Source organism: Calidris pugnax, unplaced genomic scaffold (genome assembly GCF_001431845.1).
Source record: "Calidris pugnax isolate Ruff unplaced genomic scaffold, ASM143184v1 scaffold24, whole genome shotgun sequence".
Taxonomy (NCBI): Eukaryota; Metazoa; Chordata; class Aves; order Charadriiformes; family Scolopacidae; genus Calidris; species Calidris pugnax.
The window spans coordinates 20295783-20322449 of NW_015090922.1; the positions used below are offsets into that span (position 1 = coordinate 20295783).

At 38.5% G+C, this 26667-nt stretch overlaps 1 protein-coding gene and 1 long non-coding RNA gene across 6 annotated transcripts in view; one reads left to right on the forward strand and one right to left on the reverse strand.

Moving 5' to 3' along the window:
- The window catches only part of LOC106893075, a 49066-nt gene that overhangs the window by 14526 nt on the left and 7873 nt on the right, over positions 1-26667 (forward strand). The gene's annotated exons all lie outside the window — the stretch shown is intronic.
- CNST (consortin, connexin sorting protein) overlaps positions 7854-26667 on the reverse strand; it is a 55053-nt gene continuing 36239 nt past the window's right edge. For all 5 annotated transcript variants that reach the window (XM_014950681.1, XM_014950678.1, XM_014950680.1 and 2 more), the window contains 3 exons: positions 21532-22415; positions 13092-13227; positions 7854-12146 (listed from right to left, as the gene is read on the reverse strand). In XM_014950681.1, coding sequence (XP_014806167.1) covers positions 11941-12146; positions 13092-13227; positions 21532-22415 — 1226 coding nt within the window. In that variant the 3' untranslated portion in view covers positions 7854-11940. The remainder of the gene's footprint in view (positions 12147-13091; positions 13228-21531; positions 22416-26667) is intronic.

Sequence of the window (26667 nt, forward strand, 5' to 3'; positions counted from 1 at the left end):
CCAGTCATATGACCTATTTTCATCTAATTATATGACCTATCCTTCTCTTCCCCCTACTAAAGGGTTTTTCTACCATTTACTCACATGTGCCTTGTAAATCATGGCACGTGCTGGAAAGGAGTACCTCAGTGAGATACGCTGGGATAAGTACCTCAGCCCATGAAGATCTAACCATGAATTTTAATAGGGGCTGATAGGAGTATTCATCTAGTGTCTGTTTCTGGTTTTCCAATGTGACATAAAGATAGGCAGCATGAAATGGTGGCTTCTCCATGCTTAGTACTCCCAGCATAAACTGAAAAGAATAGGACATGCATTGGTCCAAAAAATGGATGCACAGAAATGTAACAATGGCACTGAAAAATGGGTGCTACCTGCTGTGACCATATTCAGTAAGAGGTTATGATGGCATCACTTTTCTCTGCCACCACCTGGGTACGTGTTTGGAAGCAAATGGGCAAAAGCTATAATCTCTACATTCTGCACAGAAGCCCACAAGGAATTCACTTATAAAAAGGGGAAAACCACAGAACCAGCAGGCATGATGCCTGAATCTTTCTGCAGTTGAGGGCAGTTTCCATAACTAATATCTATGACAGAAAGGTGCTTCTGGAGGTGGCTGCACTAGGGGATTTCTAGGTTGTGTTTGGACCAGAAGCCCTACCTTAATTTGGCTCATTTTTTCCTTTATGTCAGTGTCCCCACATTGTTTGCAAGATTTCCAGTGAACAGTAATTTTTCAGTGAACCTGAGAATCTAAATCACTAAATATATCTAAATCACTAAATCCCCACTAATCCTGTCACTGCACTGAGTCACACAGTAGCAAAAAGCTTAATTGTTATAAATGTATAGCATATGGGGGGCAGACTTTCAGAATCTCTCTCAAACCTTTTAAAAAAAACCTGGTTGTATTTTCCACAGTCTGTTCCTGCCCCTGCCCCAGGAAACCACTGGTAATATTAAGACCATTAAAAGCTCTACTCCACTGCAGATAGTATAAGGTGGGAAGAACTGCAGATACTGGATACTGAAATCCATCAAGCCAATGGTTTTACCCCTCACTCCTATAAGTAAATGCTAGGATGCAAAAGCGGTTTATAGTTCTACAGATCACTTAAACTAGCTGTAAAATTTCACAGTATAGTCATTAAAATGCTAAAAAAACTCACAAAAAACAAAAACAGATGCAATTTCTTCACCTGATAGCATAGCACAAACCCTCGCAGGAATACTAAAGTGTATTTTCCTGTTTTTCAATATTTCTTTCCTACAGCCCCTCTGAAACAGCTGCCATATTCATAGAAAACTCAAAAAACAAAGTGAAAAACAAGAAAGATTTTCTTCCCTTCTTTTTTCAGATGTAGGGTTCATTGCAATTACTTGAGACAATGCAGAGTAACCATTTCAGAAAAAGTGTGATTAGCACGTTGCTGATATTGCTTAAAATGTTTTACTTCTGAGATCACCATGACCCCACTATAAGGAACATTAGAATATGTATTGCTACATCACCCCAGGGAGCATAAAAGGAGGATTGTCCCCGTTACATAGGCAGGGTACCGAAGTACAGGAGAATTAAGTGATGTGCTTAGGACCATGTAGGAAATTTGTGGGAGACCAGGCACTTAAATAAAACTCTCTCAAGTTCCAGTTTTGTGTTCTTATCGCTTAATCAACTCATCTCCCAGCTACTTCAAGCCATGCCACAGAACAGCCTTTTTCAGCCACAGCAAATTCTTTTTCTGGCCATGTCAAAAAAGTAGTAAGCCAATTGGTTGAAAGGGATATCATTCAGAGACAGGAATGAAGGTTTGAGGGAAATAAAATAGAAAAGAATATGACAGAACTGAAAAGCAAGTGGTCTGCTATTAACAGTGCAGTTCAGAACAATAGCCAGAAAAAAAAAATAATTAAAATTGTCCTGTCTGTGTCGTAGTGTAACCTGTTAAACCATATTTTAATTCATGATTGTGATGCTAAGTGCTCTGCGATGGTAAGTGCCACAGAGCTTAGCCTTTTTTCTTTAAGGAACTGTTTGAAATCTGCCCTTCTTGTTCATATTTGAATGATTTTGAAATCCTGAGGCAGTCCTAGCAGCACTGCTTCCATTCAAAACTTTCTGCAAGTATTTTTCTAGTTGCCATCACACCTTTGTGGTGGGATCCTAAAGACTTCAGTCGCTCATCCTACATATGTCTACTTAAGGAAGACGAGCAGGTTTAGATTCTTAAAACATTTTTGGGAGTGCTCAGCATAGCAATTACTTTGAAATACCTCTGGAAGGACAGGATATACTGTGCAGTCTTTTCTGTGCTGGACAATAAAATCTCAGGCTCAGTCCTGAAGGACACTGGTTGGTCTCCTGCTAGCTGAACATTTGGCCCACAGTCATGGCTGCTGCTCTCCAACAGAGTGGCAAAGAACATCTCCTCCAGGCTTGCATGCATCCTTACTCCTTACAGGCCCCTACCACCTACTTCATCGCTAGCTGCAGGGAGTGTATGAAAACACAGGCTGTTTGGGAGGTTCATGACTGAAACTTATGGCTGTTCTGTTTGGTTTTGAGAGCCCTGCAGCTGCTGGTCATCTCAGTAGTCAAAGGAGCAAAGGGACGAATACTTGCCCTCCCTGGCTGCTCTGTACTGGGAAATTGTAGCTGTGAAAGGGCCCAGTACAAAGACAAAGTGTCAGACTGAGCTGACAGTGTGTGTGGGCTCCACATTGCAGAATTCAGCCAGTTCACTGAAAATATCGTTTCATCATCCTACTGCATGAGTTGATAGAGATGGCTCTATTTAATGGGGCTGTTTTATAATACATGAGTCACTTATTGCTAATGGCCATCTAGTTTGCCTTTGTAGGTAAACCATAGGCTATTACCCAGCAGTGAATTGGCTCAGAATAGCTATGCCCTATTTACAGAAAAATAAAAAAGACAGTACATGCCAAATGAAAAAAAAAAAATTAAACAACATTTCCATTGCTTAATTTTCTTCTTTGCCTTCAGCTAAGGGAAAGCTTTCAATAATACAAAAATTGAAAGGAAAAAAAGGTTATTAAGGGCATTCTGAGAGGCGCCAAGAACATTTGAAATTATTTTCATCTTTCACATTTGCAGACAGTGATGACAACATCCACTTTATGGTCAAAACATTTCTGCCCCTCACAAGAACTTACTTGCTGCTGGGAGGCAGAATCTGGTGACTGCTACTTCTTTCCACATCGCTTCGTTTCCTCACTCTTGGCACAGTGATCGGTATTGTGTATAGCAAGCTGGGAGGTTGTGGTTTGGTTTTTTCAATAGGGCCTGCTCCGCTGAGCATCGTTACTTTCCTGGTAGTTAACAGAGCATAAGTAGCAAGGGTTAGATGGTGAAACACGAAGTAACTACAGACAGGTAGAGCCTCATCTGCTAATGATAGGATTATACTATGTGTTCCCTTGTGGTCTGTTGATGCAATTTGTTGTAATACATGTAAATAACAACAAGCTACCATGGGTATGATGGTATCAAGTACTAAAAATATGCTAAAATGGCATTTGTTCTTGGTGCTGCATACTAAAAAGGAAATTCATCTTTTGAATCGATTTTACTCCTTAAGATCACCACAAAATTTATGAGAATATAAATATATTTTTAAAGAAAGTCTTCAAAGCTGTGTGAAGTCAAAGATAATGTGAACAACAGGGTACTCATTTATCTTGCCTAATATGCATTGTCTTAGTGGGAACTGGGACCAAACAGAAGATCAGAAGTTAGGATTTATAAGCTCTGGTCCTGCTTTGCTTCTTCCTGCTACATGACCTTGTGCAAACTACTTGAATTCCTCCTAAGGTGTCCTACAAAGAATTCAGCAATATTTTAACCATTAGAACCTCTCCTCCCTGATGTCATTAACTATTGTGCTTTTTTTTTTTCTTCCCTGTATCTCTAAGATCTGATTGGAAAAAAACACCCATCACTGAGAGGTATCATTATCAGAAATATTTTTCATCCTTTATCAATAAAAAATTATCAACTTTTTACATTCTTTCTGTAACCCTTTTGCCCATAATATACTCACTCTTTCCCTTTGTACAACCTTCAGAAGTTGTTTCCCTGTATTTCATTTACTAACCTGTACATAAAGCCTCAGATCTTTGGATAGTCACTGGTAAACCTCAGAATATAATTGTTTTCTTTGTAACTCTTTTCAAATATACTCTTGTCTATTAATTATGGTGGACCTTTTTGGAGCAACATTGCTAGTTTCTAGGGTGGTACCTGCTGACATTTTGTCTTGCTGAAATTGACTGTATAGATGCTTAGTGATTCAAACCTTTCAGTCTCTTTTGCAAGTCCTTTCTATAGTGCGCTGAATTCAGCTAGGTCAGGAAAATATTCTTGCTATTTGCATAGCTTCAGGGGCTATTTATCAATTCTGGCAGAAAAGCCGTAAGTATTATTTTAAACTGAAAGAGGGAAGATTTAGATTAGATATCAAGAAGATATTCTTTACTGTGAAGGTAGTGAGACACTGGAACAGGTTGCTCAGAGAAGTTGTGAATGCCGCATCCCTGGAAGTGTTCAAGGCCAGGCTGGATGAGGCTTTGAGCAACTTGATCTAGTGGGAGGTGTCCCTGCCCATGGCAGGGGCATTGGAACCAGGTGATCTTTAAGGTCCCTTCCAACTCTAACCATCCTGTAATTCTATGATTCTATGATTAAGCTGTACAAACATGAGGATTCTCGGCATCACATACGAGTGGCAAGATTCATGTTTTCTTTGGCCAAAGGCATCAATTCCAGTTCTTGGAGAAGAAGCAGAGGAATTGGCTTAATGCTGTCTCTCTCTACTAGAAAGATGTCAAGGAAAAATAATGAATGGTTCCTAAATGAAAGTAAAAAAACTACACATTTTTAGGTGTAAGGCTTAAGTGGAAGTAACAATAGCCTCATATTGCTTAACTTCTAGTGCATACATGCTTTCACTGCCACTTCTGATGCTTATTACCTTCTCATGCAAGGCTGCCAGTTCAGGAGAACAGAATGAATACCAACTGAACAGCTGAAAGGGTGCACTATAGGAAACACTACATTGGCACTGCCTCTGTGCACTACACACAGCCATTGTGGAATATGGTAATATTTTGGCAAAACTGGGAAACCAGTAAAATTTTCTTATTGGAATAGTCGGCACACGGCGCTTTCTGAAAAAAGAAACGATGACTCTCACTCTGAAAGTTGTTTTTGGTAACAGCTTTAAAATTGATCACTCCATGAAAGCACAATAGTGGGGCTTAAACTCATTTTCAATGCCAGGCAATGAAATGGAAAACAATCACTAACTATCATTTGACAGAAGTGTTACTGGAAACTTCCCCAACAGCCTAACAAATGAGTCCTACATCAGGGGCCCGTCTTGGCTAAAAGATGACACGTTGCCAGACAGTTTCTTGGCAAAAGGCAAAAGGAGAGAGCTGACTGATCTATTGTTGTGTGAAGCTGGATTCAAGCTTGTTTTCAAGAAAGGGCAGCTCAACGATTTTAGATTAATGGAGAACTTTGGTCTGGTATTATACATGCCTTCAAAATTTTGGGTGTACTGTCTCTAAATTTTTTATTTTAGCGTGTTTGCCTTTAAAAACAAGCTCAGGATGAACCCAACTGCAGAATTAGACCTTTGGTTGAAATTCACTGATATCAATTCTGCAACATCTTAACTGTCACAGAGCAACTCTGTAAAACAGCACACATTTACTCCCCATCATAATTTTCTTCAAGAGACGAACACAATTTTTGGACATTCCTGAATGCAGTAAACCCTATGCTCATGTTATGCCAAAGAATTACCATGATGTTTAATTCAAAATAATACAAATCACAAATGATATAAAGGACCCTCAAAAAAGCAATGTCCATAAAGTTCATTTTTTAAAAAAAGACCTTATAGTTAAATATTTTGAGTTTCTTTGGACAGTTATCTTAGAGAAAAATATTTAGATTACTTTATTAAGGCACATGGAAGTCAGCATGATCCTTCAAACACCTGCTGTTTAAGAGTAGTACAAGAATCAGCGTATGTTTTGAAATCACTGTTACACTCTAATGGATCGGTGAGGGTCACTGATCATTTTTAATGTAATAGTAGTTGTCATAGCTATTTTGGTTTTGCCTGTGGCCTCATCACTGGTTCCAAAATCTTGATATTGAATTTGAGACTGTAAGGTGGGAGAGGAAAGGGAGAAGCACACAGGATCCCTGTCTAAATGTGGGATCCCTATCAGGAAGGAACATGCTGTGGATGGGAAAGTGAGAAGACTGGAAGTATGAGGAGGTTACCAAGAACCTTGTCACAGCAGTGCACATCAGGATGATGAGAGACAACAAACTGAAACAGAGGTTTAGACTGGGTATGAAGAAGAACTTTTTCACCTTGAGAACAGCCAAGTAGTGGAATATGCCCAGGGAGGTTGTGCAGTCTCCATTCTTGGAAGGTTTCAAGACCCAGCTAGATAAAGCCGTGAGCAATTGGGTCTGATCTCAGATGACCCTGCCTTGTGCAGAAGGCTGGACTAGAGTCTTTCTAAGGTCCCTTCCTAACTCCATTACCTTGTGATCCTATGAAAGATAGAACACATGCTATTTCATAGTGGGAAAGAAACGGTAAAGGGGAAGGGGGACAAAAGGAATAAATAAGAGGGGACTCACTGGGGTGAAAACATGGATAGAGACTGCAGCAGCTCCTCATAAAAGCAGGGATAGAAAACTTTTCACAAGAAGGTTGTTGAGGAGAACCAAGGAATGAAAGCAGTGAACACACTCACAGATTCAGTGAACTCACTCTGTAGTAGTACTGAATAAGCCCAGCTGCGTCTACAATGCCAAAGCCTAAGGCAAAGCTTGTCTTTTGGACAAAAGATTTTACTGACCAGTTCTAGAAGCTGCCCTGGGTTCCTTAAGATTAGCAACGCTTCTGGTTAGTCATATCAAGACTCACAAGTGGAAGATCAGCCGCTTCCTGAAATCAAATGTCATTCTTGACAGAACTGTTTTCAACAGCACGTTCCTTCTATGTATAAAGACCGCTCTTAGGCCACGCTCTCAGGTTGCCAGGTATTATATTATGATTTAGTTTGGTGCTGTGAAATGTTATCTCACAAGTTTCAGTGAAGTTGTATGAAAATCTGTTGGTTTTTTTTCCTTTTTCATTGTAGTTCTCACTTTTTCTGACTGTGAAGAACAACTTGAAAACAACACAAAGATAACAAAACCAAAATAAAATGTATAAAACCGCCTCATTTTCTCTTAGGATTTCACTACTTTTTTTAGCAGTCTAAAATTCTGCTTGGCCTCATTCCATGGCTTTTGAGGGGGGGAGGAATGTTGCATAACACAGCTTTGGTATGCTCCTGTTCAAATCAGAGGCTGCTGGCTTGGGTTGCGTCGGAATTGGGGTTTATTTATTTAGTTAGTTAGTTGAACTCAAAAAAGCAGACGGGCCTGTGACCTCTGTCCAGGTCACCCACCCAGTTACTAGGAATTCTGAAACTTACCGCCTGTGGATTTGTTTTCAGAACGATGCAGGAAGGCAATATTTTAGTACTTTAAACCCACCTGTCTAGAGGAACCAGGCTCTGTGAGGAAGCTGGGCTTTTGTTTAGCTATTAATGCAAAGACAAACCAATCCACCCAGGAAGACTGCATTACAACAAAAACCATAACAAACCTTATGCGTTTTACCTCATTTTCCATTCTGGTTTGGGTTTGACCATGAAATTCTTATTGGAGGTACTGCTCATTTACTTGAATTCCACAGAAAATCTTCTCAGTCTTTTTACACATTTAGAAATCACAGTACCCAAAAAGGTTCATATATTTTCTTTGGGACAGTTTTTATTTTTTTTTGCTACAGTATTTAAATTACAAGCCTGGGTGACAGTTTCAAACACAATTATTTACTCCTTTCGCTAAAGGAAGCTTAAGTTAAATTTGTTACAAATAGTTATTAGTCCTTTTGATGGTCTTGATTTACATTACAGTACAAAGTAGGTAAACGTCTTCTTAGGAGGGTAACATCCCTTTAGGTTATTGAGTGGAGCAGTACCCAGTCACACAAGAATCTGGACTTCCAATCTACTCTGCTTGATAGTTCAAGCTTGCTGTTTACTCGTGAAAACCCTAAACAAGAGTTCCCCTTTTTGTTAGACTACTTCCTACTGCTTGTCACCAGGGCTATGCATTTTCCAAGTACAAAAGCAAAGATACTGGAAAAGTTTTAAAACATGGGCTGTGTCTAGATTACGAACTTCTGCTGGCATCTCTGGGCTGTGAAATATCTGCTTCCTTACTGAACTTACTTGAAAACAAGCCTGTAGAATAGTGTGGCTATGATACAGCACAGTGCTTTTCTTGGTGTAGTCTATGCTATTTGGCATGAGGGTGTTAATTACATCATCAGGAAGCTCTTTTTGGCAGCGTATGGTTAATCTACATCAAAAGTCTTGTTGGTTTTGCTCTGTTGCGAATATGTCTTCAAAATAATTATGCTCAGAGAATATACTGGAAGGTGGAGGTTTCTAGTAGAGTGCTGCAGGTGGTTAAGTGGCCACAACTTATTTGAAGGTACACTATCAGCCTGAAATCCAGTCGTATTTTAAGAAATGACTTTTAGCTACTGTCAACCCTGAATTTTCCTACCAACTACAAATGGTTTTACGCTGGCAGAGTATGTTTCCCCTACTGCCAAGCAGAACAGCCATGAAGACAGTGGCAGGGAAGTAAACAGAATAAAAAAAAACCCTTATAACAAAGGTCTTTAAAATGCACAAAGCGGGGCGTGGGGGAAGCTTTTTTCCTCTGTTTTCTTCCTACTTGTAACAGTCTTAGCTGTTTCTCAGTATTATTTTACCTCAAGCAAGAGGAATAACTGTTCAAATCAACCATTTCTTTTAGCTCAGATTTACCTGACCATAAGATCCTAAACCCCTCAGGTCACCCAGGTGGAAGCAATGTCACCAGCAATCTAAAGAGAACAAAGCATATAGGAAGGCCAACATCAGGCCTACCTGCACACTCTTTGGAGTTCAACGCAAAGCACATTTTGTCACTTTGGTAGCTGCAACTTTGATAATGTACTACAGACCATGCAAACTATTTGCACTAACAGAACTGTCACACGAAGCAAGAATTAGTACCATCATCTTTTTATAAAGGAATGCCAATGGAAATTAGATCCAGATGCAACCACTCGATTGAGGAGTGAACAGCTCAGATCAGGAGCCAGGCAGCCTGTGCGTATGTGCCCCTTCTGCTCCCTCAAATCCCGAGAGATGTGTGGTACCTTGGCATAGGCTGAGAAGGCTGGAGAGATGCTCCACGTTACAACACACGAGTAAGGTAGCTGAGTTACACAGAATGCCTGGTCGCTCAGTTTTCGTCGAGTATGTGTTGGTAGAGTGGTGCCCAACCTCTTCATGATCTTCTTGTAAGCAGTTCTGCTGATACTAGTGAGTCTTTGCACTGGGAATATAGCACAAAGTGAATATACCAGGATTTGGACCACTGATTTTAACTGAACTGCTTAAAAATTGCTTTGACTTTAAATAGCTTTACAGTTTTAAATAAAATAATTATTTTAAAATAGTTTTAATTAAATGAACCTAGAAGTAGAGGATCTTTGATCCCCATATCTCATATACTTTTGAATAAATAATTCTATATATACCTCTTGATCTTTTTGGTGATGAAGTGCACAAAAACTTAAAAAGATTTTTTTCAACAGTTGTCTTTTTAGGAATAAACTTAATATTCTGAAGGACTCAATGCAAAGTTACAAAAACCCAAAATATATTCTAATTACATAGTCACTATAAATACATATTTTAACTGAATGCATGCTTTATAATTACTCTGTGAGTAAATTACCAAAAAAGAAAATTAAGATTCTCTTCAAAAGAAAAACTAAATAAATAAACAAACCCAGACTTGAAATAAACTGAACCAGTCAGTAACACTTTAAAATACAAAAGTGTCTTTCCCTTTCTCCTTTAGATTAGCCCAGCATTATAATACTCTGAGGACAACAAACAAAAACTATACCAAACTATTGTTCTCAAGTTTCATTCTGAAAGCGAAAGTTTTCATTAATTTGGGCATTTAAAATTTGCTAGTTGAATATAAAGCTGCACATGAGGCTCCCTAAGGAGCCTCCAGAGTGAAAACAAAAAAGAGAAATCATACATGCAATTTATTCTAGAAAAAAATGATTTTAACTTTCACTTTAAAAACCTGTTAAGTATAACAGTGCATTAGGAACAATCAAGCTCACTAGAGGGACAATTTGCTTGCAAATGCCAGAAAGCACGATCATTTAATGTTATAATTCTGAGCAGTATCTTGAAGATTTCATTTCATAGTATTTTACAAAATAATATTCTAAACCTGAACACACCGGATCATACAATGGTAGTAAGCAGGAAATCACAGAGTGGAGTGAAGTGGACCCCTCAAAAATGCTGTTCCTGAGGTGTAAAGGAATCGTTTCACACTAACACCTTCAGCAGTTCTGTGGAACTGCTGTTACGCTCCGTGCAAGAACAGTTCTCGTGTTTTGACCAGAGTGTGGGCCAAAGGCCCGTGTATTTAATTCTCACCTTCACAGTCAGGTCAGTGTTTCTCTTGCATCCCACACAGGGAGGGCTGAGCACCAAGTGGTAGAAATACCCACTTAAAATGACTCTTTGTACTGATTTAAATTTGTTTGTACAGCTGATAGAAAAAGAACGGATTTTACAATACAGGCCTCAGAACCGCAGGGCAAATAGATGCAAATGTGCTTTATCTGCTGGACCGAGTGCCCTGGACTACCAGCGTGCCGCGGATCTGCAGCGAGCCTCCGAATCTCTTCCGCTGGATCTGTCCCACTTTACATAAGCATTCACTCGTTGAGAGAGGCTGCAGCCACACAGTTCAGTGATCCTGTGCGCTCATCTGGGATGAATCAGACGTGAGCCCTAATTGTAATAAATATTCACAGACAAAGGCAAGGATCATTATTCTCCATTTATGGAGGAGAAACTGAGGCACAAAGTGATTACTGCAAGTCAGTGACATAGCTGGACAGAAAACCCAGTTAGCCCCACACCTGCTACCAGGTGATTTAAAATTGGCAAAAGCCACTTTACTATTTAACACAACTAATTTACTAAACATCTTACTTTTGCTTCTGTGTTTAATGAGACCAGTGATTTCTTTTTTTAACCTTCCATTTCTAAAACAGCCCACACAATACTGGGAGCACAGTCCCAGGAAATTTAGTGAAATCTGCCAGCAGATTTATCCAACTCATGATATTCACCATAAGCTATGAGAAACAGGGTCAGCCTGTTAATCACCAAATGAGAGCTCTATGAATGCCACTGCGCTCTTCTCACTCCACCCAAATAATTACACGGCTCACCAGGAGAATTAAAACAGAGAAAAATAGTAAGACTTAGAAGAAAAATAATGTTTCCATAAAACACAGACTTATTGCATGATAGCTGGAGGCAACACTTTTGCACAAACAGCTGTAAATTAAAGCTGTCCTTTTACTAAGCTTCCAGAGATTGCTTACACAATGTGTGGCAATGGGAGAGCATGTAGAAGACGGTTCATTTTCTTCTTTCTTCTTTACTTGCTGAAGCTGTTGAAAAGCTACTTGCCTACTCTCAAAAGGGTGAAGAGAATAACTTTTTATTCTCCCATACCACACTGCTACAGCTTAAGACGTGAACATTTTGCCACCTGATTGCTAAACTAGAATTTTCTTGATTTCTAAGTAAAAGTGTAAGTACATCATCAAATACCCATCACCTGCAGGTGGCAAGTGTTAGCGAACTTGAAATCACAATTTTTTTCTACCCTCTCCAGTAACCATTGGTGATCTCTCAATGTGCTGTCTCTGCTTATTTCAACTATGAGAAGGCTATCCAGTGTTTAAGTTCTTCCATACGCTGCAATATCTGGGTATAATAGAAATCCATGTTGGCTGCAAAATCAGTACACACAGGGGATTCCATGTCACCGAAGGTGCAGTACAATGCAGTTCCTCCAATGCTGAGGAAAACAGTCGCTATGCACAGCAGGATCAGCAAAATACAGGAGCCACCAGCTACTTCATCTGTCAATATAAGAGAAGAAAAGGTGAAAAAGGACTGTCTATATACAAAGCAATATGAATGTGTGTGAGAAAATCTGAGACAGGTTTTTACCATGAATGGGTCAGCAGATAAACACACTTAATAATGTTCACCATGTCAAACTGACCATAATACATACTAGGAACTGTATGCTTCTCTACCCAGTCTTTTCAGAAACCTAGATAATTATACAGCTTCATTTCTGCAACCTGTTTACCTGTCCTTGCTGATATCACTTGTGGAGTCATTTCACACTGAAGCAAAATACACTTAACTATGAAAATGTCACACAATCAAAGGCTTCCTTCATGGAAATAGCTGAAATGAAACTAAATCAAATGGAAATATTCTTCCTTCATTTTACTGACACTGATTGTGCTACCACAAACTGTTTGTGTTTACTCTCACATTTTGACTGTAGGGATAGAGACAAAACCTTCAGGGTCGGCTAATGTGAAGGGTTATTTTCCATCCCATTTACTCTGTGATAACTCTCTACATGATTTTTTATTCCAGAGTAAGAGCAATGAAGAGGTTGCAGGGGTACTGATATATCCTCACAACCTTGCTTGGCCTTGGTAACTTGTATGCCATCTTCTGTCAGATTGAAGAGACTAAGAAAATTTCTGAACTCCCTTCACTCTACATCAGGGAGTAGAGAACGGGGTAAAAAAGAAGAAAGAAGAAAACATTCAAGCACTTTTCTCTGGTGTTTGGAATCAGATTTAATAATAATAATGATAACAACAAGAACAACTTTCCTGTTCAATCACTAAACCTCAAAAATACCAAACATGGTATAAAATAATCTTCGATCAGTCACCTTCACTTAGTATTTCAGTTTTAAAAAGCCAAGACAGTACGTACAATGAATGCCCACTTTGCAACCCAAGAATGCAACCTATGAATTAACAGCTTTAAATTACCTTGATCCAATGTGTCTTCCATTTCTTGGAATCGCACTCTTCTCTTTGTTTGCCTTTGCTGGACTTGAGTAATTGTTTTTCCTTCCCTGTCATCTCTCTTCTTTAGTATAGACACCAATCCTTCCGCTGGGGCAATCTATCAGGAAAGACAGTGAGTGGCACAAGAGGCGTGAGAAATCCAAGCATGAGATCTATTTAATAATGACTTTAAAGAGGAAATGAACTTAACAGTTAAAAAATGGTTGTTACTCTACTTTTCTTAAACATTGCAGCACTTGTGAAACCTCCTTCTTGAATACATCGATTCCTTAACGTGCAGGACAGCTGCAATATCATTCTGCTGTTTGCTGACACCACTTGCCCTTCGTTGCTAGCAAAGTTAAATACACATACACTTAACATATTTTGTATTCACTGCAACAGTTCCTGTGTAAGATCATGTTATTATATCACATGCATTGAGGCAGTGGTGAGGAGGGTTCACGTCAAACCCACCATCATCAGAGGGCAATAAGAAGTCAATGACGCATTGCTGTTGCCTCTCCAAAGATATAATCCTGCAGAGGCTATCAAATATTTATTGTGAGTTTTATTTTCCAGCATTGCAACTGGTTCCTCAGCTTGGACAACAAGCTACAGTGGGGCCACAAAACCAAAAAGAGAGAACACCAGGGAAAAAAAAAGCTTCAGTGCTCTGGATAGATTTCAGCTCCACATTGTAATGAGCTCTCTGGATACAGCAGCAGTTCAAAAGTCCTTCCCTACAGGCCGGTCACCCAAACAGCTTGCACAAACAGAGATACAGCCAACAAGTCAATAAACCATAACTTTTCTTTTCTTTGCTACATCATTTGGCTCAGCTGCAAGCATATACGCTAAGCCATACTAGGATGTTACACCAGCCTGAGCAGTCTGTAATTTCCTAGTTACTAGAGAAATTAAAGTAGGGGACAGGAGAAAAATGCTTTCCTAAGGAAGCTGTACCTGATGTGCTAGAGATAAATAGAAATTAAATCAGGAAGCATATTTAGACATGCCCTTTTTTATCTTGAGATCATCTTTACCTGAAAAAAAATCTGTCACTTCTTCATAAATCTGAGTAGCACTTTTAAAAACTTATTCTGTAGATCAGCAATAATGTTTGTTATATTGAAAAGAAAGCTATATACATTTGTGCTATAGATAAGAAAACATATCACATTTGCAACTGAGTTTGCAACTCATCTATGTAGATGACGACCCCCAAATGCCTATAATTTCCACAAAATATCAAGGTGGAGGAAAAGCAGCTTTCCAGATAACTCTGTAATTGCAGACAACTGACTGCTTGACTCCCCCCAATAATCTACTCAAGTTAGAAGATCATGCATAAGAATTTGTTTGTATTGCAATTATAAGAAAAACAGAAAAAAGTAACTTCATAACTTAGGCCCCTAAACTTGTTTCATGCTACAACCTTATGTAATGCATCGGTGCATGCTGCAACCGGAGAGATGGTGCACTGAACACAGTGAAAGGCAGAGCACAGTCCAACAGGAACTGTACCAACTACGGCATTTAGCCTTTGAAGCATTTTTAACTGGTAAATGTCACAACTACATTTGTAGGTCTCTAGTCTGGCAGTATTTTATAGCCCTCAACTGGACAAATAATGTTGCCCTAAGCAATTCACAGATGGGGAGGAACTCTTTATCAGGGACTGTAGTGATAGAACAAGGGGTAATGGTTTTAAACTGAAAGAGGGGAAGTTTAGATTAGATACCAGAAAGAAAATCTTTACTGCGAGGGTGGTGAGACACTGGAACAGGTTGCCTGGAGATGCTGTGGATGCCTCATCCCTTGAGGTGTTCAAGGCTAGGCTGGATGGAGCTTTGAGTAACCTGGACTACTGGACGGTGTCCCAGCCCATGGCAGTGGTGTTGGAACTAGATGATCTTTAAGGTCCCTTCCACCTTTAACCATTCTATGATTCTGTGAAAATTGAGCTCTGCCACACTTCCCCTTTTGATACTCACTTTCCCTTTTGATTATGTGCTCAAGAGCTTGAATGGATTATTTAATGAAACAATGCAATAAAGTACTTACAAAGTAGTGAAAGTGTGCAGGTGGTAGAAAGAAATTGTTTAAGTCAACATATGAAGGACCACTATTTGGCACAAAAGAACCAGAAATAATAGCCCACCAAGTGTCTCATTACAACATACAAGTGCACTGGGGTGAAACTTCTACTGGTAATGTTAAATTAGCCTTGCAGAGCTGCCATGAAAATTTATCAGGCCAGCCAGAGAATCAACACTTATGCTTCCTTGTTGTGACGAGGAAGGGGGATCATGTAGGAGTGCATTAATTTGACTTATTTATTTGGGAGGGCAGAGATGAAATTATGTCCTTTAAAAGAGTAGATTATTTTAAGCTTCTGTGTAGGGCATTGCTTTCATAAAGAGGATCAATGGCTCCTCCTGCACCACCCCCGCAGCAGGCTGGCTGTTGCCTGGCACACGTGTTTGCGAGTGGCTGGGACTGCCCTTGGTGGGAATGCCACCCAGAGACAGCGGGGTGCTCGTACCAGTCTGCACCAAGATTAGTAGGTGGTGGTCCATTGTGCAAGTAGTAATTTCAAACTGAGATACATCATTTTGGCTGTTGACTCCTGGTGATTTTTGAATGACTGTGTCACAAGCTCTGTCTTCTCCAAGCTTAAAACCAGAGGGCTCTCTTTGACAGGATTATGTGGAAATGCATGTTTCAGTGATTACAGTTACATAAAAGGCTTGTGAAGGAAAGTCTCACTACAATAAGGTTCACTTACTTTCCCTGTTAGCCTATACGTCTGTTTCGGGATTTACTTCCAAAGTTATAAAGAACTAATTGACACAGCACAGGTTTCTCTACTCTGAAGATCTTCTTTTGCTTAAAAAGGGGGAGCGAGGGCTTTTGATTTTACAAAAAAAATCAGTGTGGCTAGTGTTACTCCTGACAAAATCATAGACCATATTTTCAAGAATGTCTCCCCTCGGTGATATGTAATTCACACCTAGAGTATTTCATCTGCCTCTGAATTTCACAAGTCACGTAATTAAGGTTTTTATTTTGACCTACAAAGGTATGCCTCCTAATTAGGATACAGTTTATTGTTAAAATGCAAACAGAAAAATATGGAGTTCTGCAAAAAGCACTATTTACACCTTCTTCTCCACCATATCTTCATCTGCAGCTCAAAAGTATTTAATGCAAACACCATATTTTTTCCTATTTTCAGTCATAAAAATGCCATTACTCTAAGTTTGTCATGTAAGAATAGGGTCCATTTTGCTACAAATAAAATCTCATTCAATTAAAACAGCTGTGAATGTACTTCTCTACCATATTTTTCATTTAGAAAGATTTCAAAGCAATATACAAACTGATTGTAGTAGATCCATCTCCCAATAATTAAACATCCAAGAAGAGGGAACTTAGCTGCCATGCAAGACTTGAAGTTTTCCATCCCAGTCTTTAGGAGGCAGGAGGAATTTTAAAAGGCGAAATACATTATTTAAATTGGAAGTTAATGAGAGAACTGTGGTTAATATAGCTGACCACAAGTCAAGCCTCTGCTTGACTTGAACCACAGGAGGAAAAACGTAGGCTTGCAACCAGGCTGCACTGAAACAGCTCTGCGTTACATAAGAAAACCCCCTACATAAAGGACCCTATTGAAACACCGAACATTTTCTTAATTCTAAGTTAGATAATTACAGAAAAGATGCTCTTGGAACATTTATGTAACTGAGTTTACTCACTCAGCTCTGCTGGCCTTCACAAAAATCTTTTGACCAGAGCTTTTATAATTATTGTACAGGAACTGAAAGTGGCACACAGGTACGTGGTGGCATTTTGCCCAGCAGTCAAAAAAGGAAAGCAACAATGAATGTTGGTTAACTAGAACTGTTAAAAATTTTAGTTTTTCTCTTTTTACCACTATTAATACAAAATGATTCTGCTTAACAGAAAAGTTTTAAACTTTTTTGGATAAAGTTTAGCATCCTGGCTACAAAGTAAGAAAAAATAAGCTCTAGTTACTACTGGTCTCTTCTCTGTTTAAAATAGCATTTGATAATAAAATACTAAAAAACCTTCTTATGCATATTTTTGCCAAATATGTATAGATATTTATAAACATATTAGATAAAACCGTGAAAATAAGGTCAAGTACTTCAAGCTCTCAGAGAAAACATATTAAAATTGACTATTGGAATCATTCATGGCATATAGAAGTAAATCAAACCCACAAAATCAGAGGCACTGCAAACTGGGATCTAGGACGAAAAGTTCATTTTATGAAGTATTTTGGTCTTGATGCAGAGAGCTACTCAAGGAAGAGTTTTGTTTGTATATTCTTCTGTGGGCTGTATTCCTTATTCAGCTACTTGGCAAAAGCCTACAGTTTTATTTCTAGCAATACCAGATTATTATTTTTTAAGCAGTAATCCATAACTGTATGACAAACAGACAAAATGTAAGACTGCCCTGGGTTAAGCTATAAGCAGCAGACAAAACCATTCACTAATAAAATGCATTAGATACATGAATAATTTGACTTTGCAAAAGAGAACTTATTAATGCTGACAAGTATCTCAAGGGGGGGCTGAAGGAGGAGGGAGCCAGCCTCTTTTCAGTGGTTCCCAGTGAGAGGACGAGGGGCAACAGGCACAAGTTGGAACATAAGAGGTTCCACTCAAATATGAGGAGAAACTTCTTCACAGTGAGGGTGTCAGAGCCCTGAACAGCCTGCCCAGGTAGGTTGTGGAGTCCCCTTCTTTGGAGATTTTCAAGCCCCGCCTGGATGCAGTCCTGAGTAACATGCTCTGACAAGCTCTAGGCAATCCTGCTTTAGCAGGGGAGTTGGACTAGATGATCTCTATGGTCCCTTCCAACTCTAAAATTCAGTGAAATTCAGTTATTAAAAAAAAAAAAGAAAAGAACTACCTTGGCAGATTCAGTATTCATACCACAGCATCAGACTCTAACCATTTTTCTGCTGAGACGCTGGCCATGCAAGTACTGGGGCTCCTTTATACAGCAATAAATAGCTCCGATACCACGTAAGCGTTTCGTATGGAAGCATAATTCTTGCAAACTCAAAACTACAGGACCCAAGCCATTTGAGAGAATGGGGGATCTCAACATGGCATTGTCTCCCAACCTAGTATAGATAGGTGGAGACTTCATTTCTGCAATCAAATTGGCTGCTAGTCAGTATATACTCAGTACTTTTAAAGTCTTGGCGTACAAACAGTGCCAACTAAAAGCTATTATCTTATGTTGTGGTAGAGAGTCTCACTATCTTTGCTCTCTGAAATTTCAGATGATAATTTTCAAACAAGGAAAAACGTTAAGATTTTACTCATTTCCCTAATCGTCACTTAGATAAAGAGCTTATGTTATAAACTTTTATTTCATATGGCAAAATGCAACTTCCATTACTGAGGTTACAGTTTGTTTGGCTGCAGATGTGTCATTTCATTCTCACAGAAATGATAGGAAAGAGATCTAAGAAGTTCTACACGTCTGCTATATGTTGCTGCCAACCACTGACACTGCTTCAGAGCTCTTTGTTAGCTGTATGAATCTAGTTTCTATAAAATGAGAGTGATTTCCCATCGTTTGCACGTTGTCATGCATGGTTCGTACTAGTGAAGAAATATCCAGTATAAGGCACAGTACAATATGTGAAGTACTATTTTAGTTTTGGAATTTTTTAAACCAGTCAGAATTTAGTGGACTGTAATTATTATTGTAAATTGTAGACTAAAAAAAAGTGACACAAAAGATTAAATTACAGAACTACAAGGTGATTCTTTGATCTCAATACAGCCTCAAACAAAACTTTCTAACTGTAAATACACACATATGTACTTAACCTTCCTCATTTTCAATAAATTAATATTACACCTCCATTGAAGAATAATAATGAAATTTTGTCCTACCATATGATTTTTGTACTTAGGTTATTTCAAAATAATCTTTACCTCTGCCTTCCATTCTAACTTATTTGTCATGGAGTATTTCCAAAATTGCCACAAGTTTTATTGCAGTCAAATTGATTTATGGTTTTTTGTTTTGTTTTTTAACAGTCACACAGGCACATTTAATGTAATTAATTTCATTTCATTCATGTGGCTACCAATGCACTTTCTAGGTATTCTTTCACACCTACTGTATGAAAACCTTGTCATGTTATTTGATGGCCACAGCCTAAACAATGCAATGTCAAAGGCATCAGGAGGACAAGAAAGGATGTAATGCTATGGCTGGGTACAAAGATCAGTCTGCTTGTCAAAACATCAGTGGAAGCGTATTTTAGCACTAAGACAAAATCAGTGAAAGCAAGTTACAGTGCCACTTTCTCAGGGGTGCCAAACTCTCTCAGTTCCTAGTGTCTTGCAGGGAAGCTGCAGGTGCTCTGAAAAAGCAACCCTTAGGGCAACGGTAGGTGGTAAGATTAACTGGAAAAACAAAATATAAGTCTGTAATGAAACAATACAAGCTGCTGTGCTGTCCTTAGCTCACCCTGCTGCACCTAGAAATTTCAGGTATTGCAAAACAGCCCCAGATGATGCACAGTACAAATTTTAATTGGTATTGAGACTAATGCTGCTTCTCTTCTCCCTGATTTACATCCCCTACATCACACACAGGCCTCTTGTGAAGAACGATTCAAAAAGGCTCCCACCACTGCCAGCCAACATCATGCCTTATATGGCCAGAAAAAGTGCTACGGAAAGACTTAAGGTACTTTTCCTCTCCAGAGACTTAACTCTGCCATCAGAGTACTGGCAGTCCTAGCATCACGACAGCAAACTAGAAATGGAACTAGATTCCATGTAAAGCATCATCATCAGTCACTGGGGCAATCAATACAAGCATCATTTTCCTAACAGTATCAATATGCTGCTTCCTATCCCATCCTCTAAAATGTAAATGGCACAAACATACCAATTTAAAAATAGTTGCTGTAGGACTAATTTAGGATTTTTCTACATGAAATACAACCGTTCTCTCCTGTAGCTTAAAATGCTGAACTTTCAGGTGGCCCAAAAGAAGACTAATCCTGAGGGATGATTTTTAACTTACTCTCCTCCTATACATGTATATGAGCTTAGCACAGACTGTCAACAAAAATGCTCTTTTTCAAAACCATCCTCTAAGTGAACACAAGCCAGTGGATTTAGTGCAAAAGTTTGATTACATGTATGTGGGTTTCCACATCTGCGTGTTGTCAAGAGCTTGTGTAGAACTTTGTGCACATGGCCATCAGTCCTGGTAAAGTGGTATGATTTCTGGTACCCTACAGGAAGACAAGGTGTTTTAGGGACAAGTCAAGATAAATGATCTCGGAAAGGAGATAAGCTGTTTGGGTGGGGAGGAAAAACAAAACGCGCTGTTTCCAGCTCTGGAGATTTTGCCAAACATGTAATAACATCAGCATGGATCCCCAGTATTTAGTTCCCTGCTTGGCTGCCGTCCCCGAGTGATCACGGGTTCTTGATGTCTGTGCATTAACCTTCTGATCCATACAGAACTACTGTTACTTTATTGCCAAGGGATGTTGTATTGTTAAATGCATGAAAAATAGAGATGAACTAAAAGGATACCTTTTTACAAGAGTTCCCCCTCCAGCATGTGGAATCACATAATTTCACAATAATCTCATTTTTTCATTTAAAGAAGCAGCTTTTAAGGTCCCATGGTTGCAGATGTACCAAAACCACAACACAAATAAAGTAAAGATGTGATCACACATTCTCCAAAAAAGCAATACATCTTCTATATTTTCAGAAGAGTAATTTAGGTTATAAAGCACTCATCCTTATTATGGCCTATCAGCAGTGCTTCAGAAAGGTGGGTTCAGGCTTAGAATTTCTTTCTTAGGTGTGGCTGAACAACAAAACTGCCTAAACTTGGCAAAATTAGAAGCCCATACATTCATATACAGAGATCATCACATATGTATTTATCACCTATAAGGAATCAGAACAGTAAAGCAGATTTTATTCTATGAATAGAAATGAACCTCATATTACATCACAGGCATTATATAGATCTCTGATGTGAAACAGTGATTTAACAGGAATACAGGAATTGTCAGCTCATGTCCTAACAGTCTCTGTTAGAATAAAAAAAAAAAAAAAGGAAAGAAAAAAAAAGGTACTTACTATCATATGTAAAAATCCATCTAACTTTTTTATAAACACAGAGCACTGCTGTGGAAGCAGCAAACAGGCAAAAAGAAACTTTTCTCTGAATTAACTCAGAACAATTAAATAAGTACAGATTTCTTTTCAGATTAAAAAAAGTGATATATGAGGTAATATTTAACACGCTCTGAAGCTGGAAATATCTAAAATATTTTAATTGCTATAAACACAGAAGATTTTATAGGATTCACAGTATTTACCTCAGCAATCTCTATTCTTCTTGCAAGTTCATCAAGAGAAGAAAAGCTGTCATCTAACGATAAAGCTTCCAGTGAGTTGCAAGATGCTCGTTCAGGTGAAATATCTGGAACTGTGTCAAAGTCCTCTTGGTTTGCTAAGTTTGCAAATGATTCTTCAGTGTCTATTATGTTACCATTTAAAAATCTGAGAAATAAATCTTCTTGCTCTTCATTATTTACCTTCTCGCTGTGTCCTGCTGTTCTCTCTATTTCCTTGCATACTTGTGAATGGGCAGTACTCTCATGCTCAGACACTTCATTACATCCAGTGCATACATTTGATACAGTTCTGTCCTGCAAAGATTTTTCATCATCATCACCATCATCAGGCTGTTTCTGTTGCTGCTTTAAATCACTCTTTCCGAGCTGGCCACTAGCAACTTCTGAAGAGCCAGCAGCATGTTTTGATCTAAGCAGATTTCTATCAGCTTGCACATCTTTATCAGCAGGAACCAGATCAGTAGTCATATAATCAGCATCTGTTAAAACCAAAGCATCTACCATTGGCTCAGGAGGGAGTTGCACTCCAGGCTCCCCAGCTGCACGTTCTATTTTTTCTGCATCCTTGGAGAGCTGTCTTTCTCTCGGCTGCAAACTGTTGTCTTTACCGGCATCCCCAGATGATAAACAGCCCGAAGAAGGCCTGCCCACTGTCCCTGTGGACTGGGTGTGTGGCTCCAATGTTGATTCAGCACTGCAGTGCTGCTCCTCCATGTGGTCCTTTCCTGCAGCTACCCAAAGGCTTGCTGCCTCCGTCTGTGTCTCGCTTTTGTTATCACCTGGAGAACTAGTGTTCAGCTGTTTATCTTCTTTCTTTGGTCCAATGCCAGGACAAGTTTCAGTACCTAAGTGCAACAGGAAAGACAGTTCCAGCGTTTTTAAATGATTCAAAGCATCAGCCTGGGGTGGAGGCACTGTGATTTGATAATGTGGTAACCTAATGCTTTAAAATGTGCTCCCGTAAAGGACAGGTATTTTATGTTGCAGTCAGAATAAAAGTTTTGTTAGTAGTCTGAGAAGCTGACTCCTGATTCAGCAAATTGTTTGCACACATTCTCGCAGGGCTTTAGTGCCCTCCTGAAAAGAGTTACTCCCATACTTCAAAGTAAAATATGTATAAAAGCATCTTTCTGAACAGCCGTGTTTCTTCCAAAGCGTATTTTAGGTGAGTGCATCTCATGGAGGCCTGGAGCTCAGCCAAATGCAATTACCAAAAACTGTATTTTGATGCTAGTGTATCTATCACCCAGGGAAATATCTGCATTTCCTTTAAAGAAACAAAAACCATACTAATTTAATAAATTTTAAATTAAATTCTTTTAAATGGGTAACTAGCTCCTTTGGTTACTGCTAATTAAATATCCAATTACAATATTTTACATAACAGACTGCATAAAAAGATGTTGCTTTTTGGATAGGTAAGTTAGTTTACATATTAAAAGATGCAATTGAATGCTGCTTATTTCTGTATTGACATTTACATCACAAATGAAAACTGATTTTTCTTATCTAAAATTTCAGAGAGAAACAAGGTGAATTCTACATAGCTTGTGAATTCACCTACTATTGGCATGATCTGCTGATGAAAGAGTATATGGTTAGCCCAAGTTGTCAATAAAATTATTAGACATTAGCCATTATAAGAAGCTCAAAGGCAAGTCTCCCCTTTTAAGCTTACAAAGAGGGAAAGGGGGCATTTAGTATTAGAATACTAAAGCAAGCTAGCTATGACAGAAACTGTCTTGCCCATATTTTAATAAAAACTAAGAATATGTTATAGTAGGACTACTGTTACAGTAATAGCCTCAAACAACAAATTAATACCTCCAGAAAAGACTAATTTGCATTTTTTGTCAGTGAAAAGCAGAAAACTCCTATGAACAGATTAATGAAGAGATCAAACAACACCCATATTAAATATATACATTCTCACAAGAATGACTGAAGATCTCTACACCAATATTATCCTTCCTTACCTGTTAAAACCTTACTTAAAATCTGAGCAATTTCCTGAATTTGTTACATGAAACAGGGTCATATTTGTTAGTCTTGAAAGAAATTCATTGTATCGAACAATTTTATTAAATTCTAAACCATCCTCATTTTAAAGCATAATAAAAGAAAAGGTAGCATAGAAAAGACAGGCTGGAAATTGAAAAAGAGAATATCCAACCATATCAAAATGCAGAAAAAAATAAAATCAGAACAACATTAACAGATAGAAAGGGTACAGGGAACCTAACTTCTGTAAAACACTGAAAGGAGAAATGGGTATGAGACAGGGACTTTTTGAAAATTAGACACAGATGAGTAGATAGCTCAAGGGATTTGTAACGGGATACTGAGCCCTTCACATATAGGTCATGAGTTCAAAGACAGCCTGGATTATTGGTACAAGATTTTATTACCATCTGTCAATTTTTCCTAGCGGATACATCCACATTACAAGAGGCATCTTTGATGACAGCCCCAATTGCAACGAAGATTAAACAGAATTGGAAATTAAATCACATTCTTTATCAGAAAAGGTGGCCCTTGAGCTTAGAGCTCTGTTCCCAAGGAAGTAATAAATGACAGCAGCATTGTTACCTAACTACAGACGTACAGGAACTGAAATGTAACGATCATTTATACATTCCACATCAGATTTTCAGCAGCTTTCAATATTTTCTTTACACCTACTTCAAAACACCTGCTTTAGACAACCCATGCCCACTATAGACTCAAGGCAAGATAAGACAAATATTCAAACACTTCATTGGAAAAGATGCTTTTTCTTACTAAGTTAAATGAAGATGTATCCACCAATGTGGCAGTAATATTTATCTGATCGTCAAAGATATAACAAAAAGGTCTACTGTTGTTCTAGCAACAAGAGCACTTACAGTAATTTAAGAAATATTTCTTCACCACAGTTACTTTAACATTGCCACTTGCTTTGTTCATCACAGGAATGTGTAGCCAGCACTTTTTTATCCTGTAAATCCAAGACAGCCTGGCAGAGAGAGTACTGACCTATGGCATTCTACCACTGGAGAATTCATACTTCTCCATCTTTGTCCCTCTTCCCATTTAAAAACAAATCCCATATGACCTAAAAGAAAATGGGGTATAAGTAGTTTCTCCTACCTTGGAAACAGGTCTATATGTACACTACGTACTTAATTAACACTAAGGCTATTAAGGCTTTCAGTCAGAAACTGAAGAAATTAATGGCTATAGGATGTATCAGATCTCATCTTTTAATATACACACATAGCTTTAAGGGCCCAGTTCTCTCTGTTGGTAGACTCAACAAGAAAACCTGCCAGAAAGGAAAACGTAACTGAACAGATAATTCACAACTCTTGCTCAGAAGGGCAGAAATTAATTCGGTGACTCTCACAGGAATCATGAGTAGCCAAACTTCTTATAAAGCCATTTCTTGGTCATGGTATCCCCAGGAGAGAAGAATCATGAATTCCTAGGATCAACTGCCTACAGAGGCTCAAACTGTTACCAAATGTTTGCAATAAGTCAATAGAGTAATTTTTGCTTTAGATTAGTAAGGAAATGTGATTTTACTTCAAAAATGCTACCATAGTCCAGGGCAATCATCTCTACAATATAAGATATATATATCTCTACTTCTTCTTACTGATAATTGCCAAATTCTTATTTTGGGTATATAAATTCAATCAAGGACAGTCTTCAAACCACTTGAGAATTTCCTCTCTCTGTCTTACTGTAAGTCAGACTTCTACTACCAGCAGCTAAGGGAGTTAACTAGTTCTTCCTGCAGATTGGCAGATAAATTTCTAGGAGGAGAAGATAAAGTTTACGCATTTTCATTTTTCTTGATGTAGAGAAAAAACCCCACCCAAAAAGCAGAAGGCAAGCATTCTAAGTTTTCAGGGAAAATGCCCATGCATTTTGGCTAATGCTGAATAACTTTGTTAAAATATTAGCTACTGCATAGTTATTATAGCATAGGATTCTGCTGGGGTTCAGGCAAAATCAAGAAGCCACCCCAAATGTCCATATTGCTTCTAGTCTTGAGCTGGATCACTCAGCCACAGCTCGAATATTTTTTGAACAGCACTGAGCTGTGTGTCCAGCTTTGGAGTTATGCATCATCTTTGTCCAAGTGCTGTATTAGTTCACACCGATGCCTTCCCTACCCAAAACCTTTGAACTGCAACAAAACACATTCAGTCCCACGCTGCTAACGTGTTGACTCAGTGAAGGGCAACAGTAGCTAATTGATCACTCGCTGCCTTAACAGACCAATGGACCTGTCATGGTGCTTCCTCAAGAATGTCCTTATCTTGTGAAAAGCATTATTTGCAAATCTTAAGCATCTGAACTTGAGTTAGGCTTGAAATATTCATATCTTCGTATTGAAAAAGTATTTACTACTGCTGGAAAGTTCTGAGCAGAAAGACTTCCCGTGGGATGACAAAACTTAACTCATTTAGAAACATTTCACAGGAACCCAAAGGTTTTGATGACATTATGATGAGACTTACATTAAGAGAAAGGCACGAAAAAAATATCCATTTACACCATTAATTACTTTCCCATTAAGTTTAATATGTCTAGATGTTGTACTACAGTGTTTTAACATTGACACAAAATGCTCCTTAACTCAGAAGTTTCAAATGTTCAGAAGTTCTGCTCTCCAGAAAGCTTTTGTTCCTGCTTGGAACAAAAACAGTGGAAAAATTATAAATGCCTACTTTTTTTTTTTCAAGGGAATTTCCAACCATCCAAAACCAAAAAGCATTTGGTTCTTTTGATGTGCTTTCTGAGCTGTAGAACATGTTTATTTCATGTTTTCAGTGTTTTATATTTAGCTAGGTTACAAGAACAAAGGCAAAGAAAAGGCAATATAGGGGTCATGGTAAAAGAGGATGAAGATGAGGAGGATCCACACATGTAGAGAACTGTGACTCATTATCTTCATTAATTCCTGATTCTCCTGAACATCCTGGCTGATACATACTTGTAGGATAGTTTAGGTTGAAAGGGACCTGAGGGCACTTTGGCCAACCCTCATCTTGTGAGAAATTCTAAGGAAAGGTATTCAGTTTAGGCCAATTTTGGCAACTGGAATAT